The following is a 12811-nucleotide window of genomic DNA, read 5'->3' as shown; positions in this document are numbered from 1 at the left end:
CATCTAATTAAACATAGATAACTTTATATATTGTATCTAGAAAAAAACATTTAAAAAAGGTTAGAGTTGCAAAGGAAAGTATTCTAATTTATAATTGTGTAATGCTGCCCCGTAGTGTAAATTCACTATGGAACAGTCTTCAACTATCACAATGTTACATGTCTCCAAGCTGAGGTGTGAAATGCTAAAAATAGATGTTGAGTGTATTTATTGTCACTGTTCAACATGTAGTTACTTGCTAACAGAGCAGAGAGAATCCCCACCTTAATCACTATAGATCCTTGCCTCTTTCACCAACCTGAATCAACAATGAGTTGTGGTCAGTCCTTCAGGAAAAAATGTATAGTAGTATTATGCCCCAAAATACCAAGTTATTGTTATGAATGAATACCTTTATCTTTGCATACTTGTGAATGCTACATGTTTTTTGGGGGGTGTAGGTTGTAGCCGTGTTGGTCTACATTTAACAGGAACTATGACAGAATTTTTTGTTGCGAATAGCAGCTGCTCATGCCTTAATTTGTTCATTGTGAACTTACCAGAAATATAATATCATACTTTGTGTTTTTAAAAAGGCCTTATTTGCACCTGTAGCAGACTGATTCTTACCCACAGTTCATGAATAATCAAAGTATTTTGTGTATAGAATTTGCATGCACTCTTACTTTTTTGGGTGTGCACACATTTGTTTGTGGAGGGAAATTGCTTTTCAGTTTTTTTGGGGAGCAGAGGGTTTGCCAACCTTTTGTGTATGTCATCTATGGTCTTTCTCTTTCAATCTGCAGATAAACCTTTGAAGAAGCGAAAACAAGATTCTTATCCACAGGAGGCTGGGGGTGCTACTGGAGGAAATAGACCAGCTTCTCAGGAGACAGGTTCAGCAGGAAATGGGTCAAAGCCAGCATTGCTGGTTAGTATTAATCTTCAGCAAGCAGGACGAGTGGATTCTCAGGCAACTGTAACTCAGGATTCAGATACCATCAAAAAACCTGAAGAAATAAAACAGTGTAATGATGGATCTATTTTTGTTCCTCAAGAAGACACTGTTGGGGTTCTTAAACTCAAACCTGAAAACCATCCTGAGACCCTTAGAAAAAAGTTGGATTCTGAGGGTCAAAAAACAGATATTCAACAAAATGAAAACAAACAGACAGAAGTACAACAAAATGAGAGCAAGCGGATGGAAAGTAAACACAATGAAAGCAAACAGATAGAAGCTAAACATGAAAGCAAGCATGAGAGCAAGCAGACAGAGGTGAAACAAAATGAAAGCAGACAGATGGAAGCAAAGCAAAATGAGGGAAAGCAAAACAATGGCAAACAGGAAATACGGCAGAGGCCTGAGACGCCAAAGCAGAAGAATGAAGGCAGGCCGGAAACGCCAAAGCAGAAGAATGAAGGCAGGCCAGAAACACCAAAGCAGAAGAATGAAGGCAGGCCGGAAACGCCAAAGCAGAAGAATGAAGGCAGGCCGGAAACGCCAAAACACAGACATGACAATAGGAGGGACTCTGGTAAACCATCCTCGGAGAAGAAATCTGAAATATCCAGGCATAAACAGGATGTTAAATGTGATCCCTCTAGGGTAAAATCTGAAAGTAGATCAGATCCAACAAAACAAAGACCTGATGGACGTTCAGTTCCTGAGACACCAAGGCGTGACCATGATAGCCTTAAACAAAAGCCTGAAGACAGAAGTGAATCAGAAAGATACAGGGGAGATCCATCTAAGATTAGAAGACCTGAATATTTAAGATCCTCAAACAAAAGTGAACATGATTCTAAGCATGGCATTAAGCCTGATAGTTCAAAAACTGAGAAACTGGAAAGAAAACATAGACATGAGTCTGGCGAGCCAAGAGAAAGGCTTTCTTCTGGGGAACAGAAATCACGACCTGACAGTCCTCGTATTAAACAGGAAAGCAAAGGAGATTCCAGTAAATCAAGACCTGATAAACCTGGTTTTAAATCACCAAACAGCAAGGATGAACGAAGGACAGAGGGTAATAAGAGTAAAGTAGATAGTAATAAAGCACATACTGACAATAAAGCAGAGTTTCCCAGTTATTTGTTGGGGGGAAGATCTGGTGCATTGAAACATTTTGTAATTCCCAAAATCAAGCGTGATAAGGATGGCAATGTCACTCAGGAGTCGAGGAAAACTGAAATTAAGAGTGAACATAAGGACAAAGTAGAGAAGATTGGGCTAGTCGAAGATCTGAATAAGGGAGCCAAGCCAGTAGTTGTCCTTCAGAAACTTTCTTTGGATGATGTACAAAAATTTATTAAGGATAGAGAAGAAAAATCAAGGAGCTCTTGTTTTAAACCTAATAAGAACAAGTCATCCAAATCGAATAAAGGTAAGATACTTTTAACATTCATTTTTGTTGTATCCAGCGTTTCTTCTCTCTTTAATTTTAATATTGCTGTGGGTAGACACCGAATAAATATTTTTGAAAACTTGAGTTCATTAAGTTAACGTACTTTCTGTACTTGATAATATTGGTTGCTTGGAGTCAAACCAAAGCTTTTCTCAATTACATAAGAGCAAATAAATATTAGACATCTTATGCTGGTGTATCTGAATCTATTGCTGTACCCCAATGCCAGTCCCCAATGTAGAAACACTCTTCTAAATTTTGCTGTAACCTAATTAGTTAATTATCTGATTAAAGTTTCACTACATATATGATTTAACCTTGTTTAAGTATATCTGTATTAAGCATTTACACAACTACAGGCAATCCCCGCTTAACGTTGTTTTGCTTAGCGCTATTTCGCTATAACACACATTTTAAATTGATACCTGATTTCACTAAGCGCTCAGCGAGTTTCATTATAACGCTCACAGTCACCATCGTGGGTCATTAAAAACAATTGTGGTCACCATCTTGGGTTGTCAGATACTTTTGGTTTCACTTAAACACTTGTTTCACTTAACACTTGGTTTTTCAGAAACCAATTAAGAGCGCTAAGCAGGGGGTTGCCTGTATATTTAAATGAATTTAGTTGCATCAGTGCAAAACACCCGTGTGTATACAAGCCCTAAGATGTTGTTGTTATTGGAACCTGTTGTTCCCTAAAGAAGGACCATTAAATGAATGGAACAGAATGATGCAGCAGGAACAGCTAGTTGCATTGGACAAACCCATTTGTCTGATATATAAATTGCAATACTGTGGAATTTCAGAAAGCATAGGTTGTCCCAGAATATACAATGGTTCTGGTTTCTGGATGAGCCCTCCTTGTTAATAGTTTAGTTTTTTACACATTTCAGAGACTTTTTTTGTCTGGTCCCAACTATTTTGGAAGATGGAACAAGTTTGATTTCTAACGTGCTCTCATAACATAGTTGATCTCATAGCATAGACACTGTGATATATCTGGTATGTCATTTAGTGTTTTGAAGTAGATGGCTTTTCTGTTGACTTTAGAAGAATGATCATATTTCTTTTCTGGTGCTATAGTGTCTACATCTTTGGTTTCAGATTGAAATAGATAAACACTATGTTCTCACAGTGTGGAAGATGTTACCATTCGATTTAAAACTAGTTTTGAAAAGTGTTTAGATGTGTATGAACCCACAGCTGCATAACTAGAATTTTACCTAGTTGCTCATTTGAGCTTTAAATATTTTTATAAAGCTGTTTAGATTAAGTAAGGTAAGGTAATGCTGTGTGTGTCTGTGTATAATACAAGTTGTGTATGCACATGTGCGATCCATGTAATAAATTTACCATGCAATTTTCACTGCTACACCTGATCTGTCCAGTCACTTGTTTTCATAATTTATTCTAGCATACAAAAACCTTGAGCAGCTCAAAACAACCTTTACAAAAAAAACCCAAAAACCCAACCCCAACAACAACAAAAAAACAGAATAAAACTTCTCTACCCTCCCTCCCTCCCCTCCATCTGAAAAATCTCCCAATGTTTCTAAGTTTTAATTCAGGCAAGATTTAGAGTTGTGACAATAACAACTTTCTACACAATTTTAAATCTATCATTTCACAAGGCCATAGATCTAGGAGCTTTGAATCATTGGTAAGGGAATATTCTACACTTTCTGATGGGATCCAGCAATAGACTGGAAATGACTGAGATAATGGATTTTGCAGTGATAACACTTCTGTGCTTATCTATTTTAGATCTGTTTAGAGGTGACCCCTGAGCCCTATATAGTGGATATATGCTCTCCAAAACACTCTTAACATAATTTCTGTGTAATATACTTTGCTCATGCTACATGTGGTGATATGTAACATCTGTCAAGTTCTTTGAGTTTTGTCTCTACTCTCAAACTCTTACAGCATTGTTGGAAATAAGGTTCATGGAGAGAAGATAGTTAATATTGTAACTACATTTCTATCACAAATCTAAATTTTGTCTTGTGGTCTTGAGAATTTTTCTGAAAGTACTATTGCATTTCAAATGTTGCCTGTGCTCTTGAGATAAAATGTGAGAAATTGTTGGTAAAACTTGTGATAGACAATCTGTTTCTAGGGAATGTGATGTTAAATACATAGGCGTAAAATCATGTTTGAAAACACTGCTAAGTTGAGTTGTAAAATTTCTGCTTGGCAGCTACTGGCTGGGAACAATTCAGCAGACTAACCATTGAGAAAAACCTGTGCCATTTTTCCAAAGTTAGCAGAATGCATTGTTCACTGTTTGTTGTATGCAATATTTAATTGTGACTTTTTTTTAGCCTAATACATTTAAAAACATATAACTTTACTATAACACTCTGCTCTTGATTTACTCCTGATTTACCTTTGAGTGCACTCAACTTTTTCTTTCTTATATTAGATCATAGCTAATCTTTTTCAGCATTGTTTTCAGTGTCTGAATTTTTTCCTCCCTCTCTCTCTCTCTCTCTCTCTCTCTCCTTCCTTTAATCTTACTACACTTACTTTGGTCCTTTCACTTCCTTTCTCCCTACTGTATGCAGTTCCTTCTTTTTCATTTTTCCATGTTCTTTGTTCTTCAATGCTACGTGCTCAAGAAACTCCCTGATAGGCCTTTTCTACTCTCTGAAGTGACTCTGATTTAACCTAAATCCATTTTAAACTGATATAGTTAAACCCATGTAAAATCCTATGTAGATACAAGTTCTGTTTTGAGTGTTTTATTATAGTTTAGCTTAAAGTACATTCTTTAGCAACTTAGGTTAAAACTAAAATAAATTTGTTGTAAACTGATATAGGAGTCTACAGAACTTTTTGGACTGGTTTAATTAAATTTGTTTAAAAATCTTGCCTTTTGTTAAACTGATATAACTTTGTATATAGACAAGTTCTTTGTGACATAACTACAAAAAAACTAGAACTCTTGGTTCCAAAATGATACCTCTTATTAGACCAACTGGAAAATGGCAAGAAAATTGTCCTTTTCTGCAAGCTTTCAGGATCAAAGTCCCTTAGTCAGGCTCTGGGAAAAGTGTAGATGGTACAAGATGGTAAAAAGTCCCCATAGGTAGGAAATAAACTTCATTTTTGCACAGAAGGAGCTGAAGATGGAAGTCAGTCCCTCTGGGTCCCTGAGAGTGTCTTTGTGAGCTGTGTTGAGTAGTTCTTTGATGTGTTGATCAAGTAGAATTCCTTCCCTGGAGAGGTGTCAGATGGCAGGCAGGGAGGCAAACAAAACTTCCTTGTTGTTTTGCAATGAAATTTAAAATCCAAAATTGGCTGAAATTCGGCATCTTCCATGTTTTGGGGGTGTACTTGGTAGCCGTGTTGGTCTGAGACAAAAAGACACAAAAAACTAGAACTCTTGTTTCCAAAATGATACCTTTTATTAGACCAACTCTTTTTCAGACATTATCTCCCTCTTTCTCTCTCCTTTCTTTACAACCATCCCTTCATAGACGGACTGAAATTTTACCAGACACCAAATAGCTGGACAGTTAAGCCTGTTAGTCAAAAACTTGGTAATATGGGCACTATGGGGAAAGGGAGGTTCCTGGGAAATGTCCTGAACCATGTTTTGGGATACAGGCTTTCCAGCTATTAGGTGACTGACAGATTTGAATCACCTCTCCATTCCTTCCATTTCCCTCTGGCTATTAAAAGGAAGGGCATTTTCTCTTGGTTCTCTTCCTAGGTTGGAAGTCTTTCTCTAAAGGATATACTCTAGCTCAGCCAAAAATTATGAGCTTGTTGAAGGAATCATTGATGAAATTCTGTAGCCTACATTCGTATACGTCATAATACATTATCATAATGTTCCCTTCATGCTTTAAAAATCTACGAATCCCTCATCCTTCCCCGTATACTCTCTTACTCCAGAGCTGTGTTGTGGTGGAGTCTTTGGTATTGTTCTCTTCAGCTTTCTGGTTGCAGGAAAAGGATTATACTTACTATCCTTCCTTTTCCCAGTTTTTAGCTCTTGATGAATAGCCCTGCTTCCTATCTCTGTTGCTATTCATAACAATCCGCTGCAGCATGAAATTGAACTCATTATTCACAGCTTCATGGCTGCTTGTGAGGTCCAAATAAGACTAGTTTTCATTCTGCTGCAGTTTGACAATGTTGTGAGTAGCCACAATGGACCTGGAATTGTGTATTGCAAATTTAACAAAATATTGCTGAGTTAGTCTATGCTCTGTTGGTGTTTGGAAGGTTGCCTTTGCAAACGTAAAAGAAATCAATTTAATTCTTTTTAATGTAAGTTTCAGTTTGCATTGACTGAGGAAAGCTTCCTAATCTCTATAGGGACAAATGGTTCTTTTTTCAAGCATTATGTAGACCAAACTTTTTGGGATATCATATCTCAAAAAACAACTTGGCTTAAAAACTTAATGATGGTTTCAGTGAAGAATCTTTCAGACACCTAGTTCACAGAACATTTCTCATAATAGGTAATTATTTTAGGATTTAATAATTTGAGTACTGTCAGATTCTGTCTAGATCTAAACAATTGACTTTGACCTATCCCCAGAAGTCCCTGCTAATGCACTATGCTCCCTATGGCTGTACTCTGACATTTGAGTAGAAGTGCCATTTTTATGAAATTGTTCTATATGTATGTTCTCACAGAGGCAACTAAAAACTTGTTTTTACTGTTACTACTATTAACTCTTCAGAGCCAATATATATTTCTTTATGTTCTGCATTCTTTTTACATATCATCAGCAGAATTGTTTTGAAATTCCTAACAATTATGTCTGTTGAAACCTACTGATGGAAATGACCAAATGTCAATGAGAGGAAAGTTTTGACTTGTAGAACCTTATTTCTGGTAATGCTACAGGAGAGGCGCATCAGGTTTTTTAAAATCCTTTATTGAATTTTACAGTTTGTAGTAATATGTGTATTACTACCTTTAGTAGTAATATGTGTATTACTACACATTAACCTTTATTGAATTTTTACAGTTTGTAGTAATATGTGTAGAATCACTGGCAACCTGAAATAAGGCACTTCAGGTGTTAAGCATAGTATGACAGGGAGGCCTCTGTGGCTCAGCCCAATAGCCATAGTAATGCTGGGTACTGTCTCATCTGCCATTGAGGCAGGGATAATTGTGTAGTTATTAAATTCTACAGAGAGAGAAGGCAGCTCAAGTTTATACCATAATGGGGAAAATGAAAGTTAGTGATTCGACATGACAGTCTTTGATATTTATTAACTGTAGCTTTTTGCCTGAATCCTTCATGCTTAAGTCTTTTACAGTGTTGACAAAGTTTGTAAATTCTTTGAGAATTGGTTTAAATGAATTGAATGTATGTGTTTATAAACATGTTTGGTGGAGCTTTTAAATTTAGTAAAATTCATAAGTATGAGTAAGAAAAATAATGTAGTAAGCTCCGTTGCTGAAACTAGCATAACTAAATGTTGTGAAATCAATATCTGAGATGCCGAGAATTTGCCAACTATATTGGTACAACTGGCTTAAGAGGAAAAATGGCTGTTGTGCAAGGAAATTAACTGAGTTCTTTAAGAAAAGAGTTTCCAGCTCTCTCTGCTTATATTTAATTTCTGTACTTTTGTGGAGATTCCTGCTGGAAGTTCAGAACTGTGTGAGCATCTGAAATGTAAACATTTTTCACTTGTCCAGGATTCTTGTCAGAATTTATAGTCTGATGTTTAAAGACAAAGTAACTTCTGAGTGAGCATTTTCCAAATACATATACTCTGTGGGTGTATTATGACTCATGTGCACGTGCTGTTTGCGGCACCTCAAACCACACATAGCACATGTGCACCCATTTGCTGTGCTGCTAATTGGCAGCACAACAGTTTCTTTTGACACCAGAGATTCCAGTGTAAAAAAACCCCCACAAAACCCACCCCTAAAAGAAGTAGCGTGACGCACATGGCAACCTGCTTGGCCAGAACCACACTCTAGCTGCTGTCCAGGATTCAAGTGGCCAAGTTGGTGCCACTGCTGCCCTGGGAGGCCCCCAGGACCCCAGGTCCCCTACTCTACCCTACCCTGATTACTTTGCCACACACCGGAGCGTACGTACAGGGTCATGCCCAGGGAGAAATAGCAGTGGCACAACTATGCCACTGCTGTTTGTCCTGTGCAAAACATGCACCTCAGCACATGCATGCTTGTCAGGATGCACCCTGTTAAGCTAATCAAGGGGGTTATACTTCTAGTAGGGATTTCATAGAAGCTATAAAAGATACCAGAGAAGGAAACTACTGGTTAGAGTTTGTAACTATTGATCACTGTTAACAAAAAATTGTTTTCAGACCTTGTCTTCAATATAAGCTGAACGGGTTTCTCAGAACAAGACATCCTACTTTTAATAAAATTCTGTAATCCTCCTTCCCTCTCCCTTAATGTGGGTTTGGTGATCACATCTTCCCAACCCCAGCCCTGGACTAGAAAGACAGCTGGATGTGTTCCATGCACATTCTCTCTTTCTAGAAGTAAAGAATCCAATAGGGAGGGATGTCTTCTGTGGAGGATGACTGGCATAAAACTTTCCAAAATTACCGTATGTTTGAAGTCTGTGATATTAAAAATTTAAAAGACCTTTCAAGTAATGTCCTGTTCAGTGTTGCATTTGATGGATAAGATCCTCAGCTGGTAGCTTGTGTGGAATCTAGCAAAAGCTTAACAAGGAGGGAGTGTCAGAGTGGGAATTTAAGCAAATTCACAAATAATTAAGGAAGTTAAGGTTGCAAGTTTAAATTTATACGTATTCAAAGTAACATTGCTAGAATAATTTGGTTAAATGTGATGTATTTGAAAGTGCAGAAATTGTATTAATTTTTTTTCCAGTTTGTGCTTGAAATACAAGTACATAAATTTATAGTATTCAGTGATAAAGTGTGTGTGTGTGTGTGTGTGTGTACTTGGCATAAAAACAAAAAAATAGCCTACTTTCTTCTAGCATGTGTTCATTGGTTCATGGTCTGAAAAACTTGTTAGGTATCTGTTAGTCAGAAGTTGATTAAAGTATGAGCAGTAGATGCAAGTGTGTTTTTAAATTCAGGAAGACAGGACTTCACTGGGTTTTACTTGAAAGATTCTTTGCAATTTATAAGTGTTAGTGTTTATTTAGGAATATACTTGTGTGTGCTGTTGCTTTCCTTAGCTATTTGAAGAATTATACCTATTTTTTTAGTGAAAGTTTACCTTCAGCTGAAATTGACCAGAAGAAAGTCTCCTACTTGCCAGTGGTAAATATTATTTTCTGGCTCTCCAGTAACTAATCAGTATTTTCAGTCTGTTTTAGATGGCTTCTTTTCATTTCAGAAAGCTTTAATCTGTTGACTTGAAACTTTGGACTTGATTCTGTCCGTATCCAGTTAGAATGTTACCAGTAGATATAATACAAGCTGGATAGAATTTTTGTTTGCTTTTAAATTGCTACTTTTTCATTTTTCAGTTTCTAACTGTTGATATGCTAAGTGTTCCTTGCACAGTAAAATTTGCATTTCAAATTAGACCGTCAATATTCTCCATTGTGTAGTCTATCTGTATACCTCAAAATTGCACCCACTGACTCTTGGGGAAGTGATATTAAAAAAGTTACAACCCTTAAAGTTGAAACTGGGACTGAACAAACCAGAGAGATTGAATTGTCTGTGTGGTAAGTGTAGGACTTTAGAAAAGGGTCTCCAGACATAGTAATTAGGTGGCTAAAGGTTACATGCCATGGTCACTGAGGCTGCATACACATGTTCAAATGATCTGAGAGAATTCTCCTGTGTTTATTTTCCTGCTAGAAAAACCGTAGTAAGAACCTTGAACAGATATTTGAATGGTGATCCCCTGAGAACAGAGAACTGATACTGTGCTGATGCTGCATGGCCTGGCATCCCTGTGCACACATCTAATTGTATTCTGCAGGCTCCCTCCATCTACCTGGAGACAGGTGGCTGCAGTGCAGTGCAGTGCACAGGACAGCCCTTATTGGCTGATCCAGACTGCTCAGGGTCAGCCTGTGCCTCCCTGCAGCACACTGGGGATTGAGACAGGTCATGTGCTGCTGAAGCTGTAGGCTCGAGTCCAAGTGATGCACTGTCTCCCTGGAGGTAGGGCGAGGATCAAAGCAGCTTGAGTTTCTGGAAGACTTCTGCAGTTCATCTCAGAAGGAAACATGTACAGGCATTCACTGTCTCAGGAGAACTTCTCCTGGAAGCAATTAAACCATGGTTTGTCTTGGGTTATTTTTCTCCCAGAGTGGCCATTTTTGCTCTTGGAGAAAAATCCTGAACATCTGTAAACTTATGGTTTCTACTGGGAGAGCAGCAACTGAATGTAAAAACTGAATGTCTGTACGTGGCCTGAATCTGAACAACACTGACATGCCATGAGTTCAGACCCTCTCTTTGTATATCCTTTGCCCACATTCCTTAGGAGTTTTTTTTTTGGCAGTTTTGCCTTTAGATGAAAATTTCTGTTTTTAAGAATATAAACAGTGTCATAAAAGCCACATGTAGACTCTGATATTATTTTTAGACCATTCTTGAGGAAATTAGCAGTAATCATAAAAGATGTTCATAGTAATAAAAGCAGTAGAGAGGATAATAGAACTATGATTCAATTATGATTCTTCATTTGCTGAAGAATGGAAATGTGTGGAAACATAGGAAAGAGAATTTTTAGTGAACAGAGATGAGGATTATGGATCAGTTGGGGAATGTGAGGAGGAAGTGTTAGGATAGTGCAGGCCAGGAGGGTTATAGGCATGGGGGTTGTGTCCCTTTTCTACCTTCTATTACTTGGAGAATATACCCTAAACAGTGACTTTTAGTCATGTAAGGGATGTTTTAAACACTGTTTTCCCAATGTTCTTCTCTGTTACCTTTGTCATGTTGGTCCCTTTCCAGCCTCCCTCTCTGAGCAGCGACCACAGTGTGAGCAGGAATCTGCACTCCTCTGTCTTATTGTACAACAGAAAAAAGTCTAAGTGCTGTGAGAATAATTCTTAGAATAATGTCAACTGACAAGTTTATATTTAATTCCGAGGATCAACACAACAGTAAAGTCAAATAGCAGCAAACTTCTCTTGTGCTCTCCAGTCTTTAAATATTTTGAGTTATTCGTTGTTTCATAAAATAAATCCTGTTCATACTGCAAAATGGAATTATACTTTAATCCCATCAAGGGGTAAAAGAATTATAATAGGATTTACTAGCTATTATAGGATTGTACAGGCATCTTCTAATGAATTGTTCCAAATGCTACACTATTTTTATTTTAAGAAGTGGAAATGTGATGCATTTTAACATAGAATTTTCTTTGTCTTTTGTGTAAGGTAATAGTTGCATATAAACAGTCATAATATCTAGGCATTACCTAAATATGTAATATTTTATAATTACAATAATATTTTTGTACTTCAATTTTAAGTAATGTGATATGTGTGGAATACTAGAAAGGTTGTATGAAGGCTGGCATAGAACACAATCTTTTCTGGAGAAAAAGCTCTAAAGACAGCTTCAACTAAAAATCCAATCTATACAAAAAGCTCCACCAATTAATATGTAAAATATAATTGGTAAACTATGTCAGTTAAAGTATGATGCTTCATTTAACTTATTTTTGGTTTTTATAAATAGTGCACAGAAATGGAAAAAGATAATAAGTTAAAGGGATTTCATCAACTTAAAATCTAATTGACTTCTAATTCTAAATAGACACCTCATCTGCTTGACCTTGTACGTATTTTACTCGGGATATTTGATACAGATTTGACCAGATATGTCTGTAGAGGCTGGCCTCTTTTTCTTAACCATCCTCATGTCTCTAGCCAGCTGTGTAGAAGGTGAAGCCAATCCCACTAATTATTGTTTCCTTTTTGCTGCCTATAATATTAACATGCCCTGCTTCATATTTTGTGCAGCCCTCTTTCAAATAGTAGGTATTTAGTTTAGAAAAGTGTTAGGAATTTTTACAGAGAAGATTATATTTTATATGTTTTCTGTTACACAAGAGGTAACTACTTGTTGTCTGATCATAAATCCTTTATGTTTAAGAATTGCCCTGTGTGTGAGGCGGTTTAATATCTAGTGGTGTGTGTGTGTGTGTGTGTGTGTGTGTGTGTGTGTGTGTGTGTGTGTGTGTGTGTGCGTGCGTGCGTGCATCTAGATAGATGCACGCACACACACACACACACACAGGTTTCCCTTGCTTTGTTGTACATGCGTTCCTGGAAAACTACGCATAAAGGGAACCCACTTTACAAAGTAACAAATAGGGATATGTTCCAAGACCTCAACTGTACTGACCCCCAAATCTATTTCTACCACTTCTGCAAGACAATTTTGGTACTCACCAACAGCAGAGAGGGATAGGAGATAAGTTAGCAGGATGCTTAGAAGCCATAATGGGGATGGCAACTAGA

General features: G+C 37.2%; 1 protein-coding gene across 4 annotated transcripts in view; it reads left to right on the top strand.

The window, feature by feature from the left end:
* The window catches only part of NIPBL (NIPBL cohesin loading factor), a 218838-nt gene that overhangs the window by 145718 nt on the left and 60309 nt on the right, over positions 1-12811 (top strand). For 3 of the 4 annotated variants that reach the window (XM_019495976.2, XM_014593996.3, XM_014593998.3), the window contains one exon: positions 786-2360. The exons of the other annotated variant lie outside the window; for it this stretch is intronic. In XM_019495976.2, coding sequence (XP_019351521.1) covers positions 786-2360 — 1575 coding nt within the window. The remainder of the gene's footprint in view (positions 1-785; positions 2361-12811) is intronic. 4 annotated transcript variants of the gene reach the window in all.

This window comes from Alligator mississippiensis, chromosome 3, assembly GCF_030867095.1.
Source record: "Alligator mississippiensis isolate rAllMis1 chromosome 3, rAllMis1, whole genome shotgun sequence".
Classification (NCBI taxonomy): domain Eukaryota; kingdom Metazoa; phylum Chordata; order Crocodylia; family Alligatoridae; genus Alligator; species Alligator mississippiensis.
The sequence above is the reverse complement of the archived record's forward strand: the minus strand, read 5'-3'. Positions and strand labels throughout refer to the sequence as shown.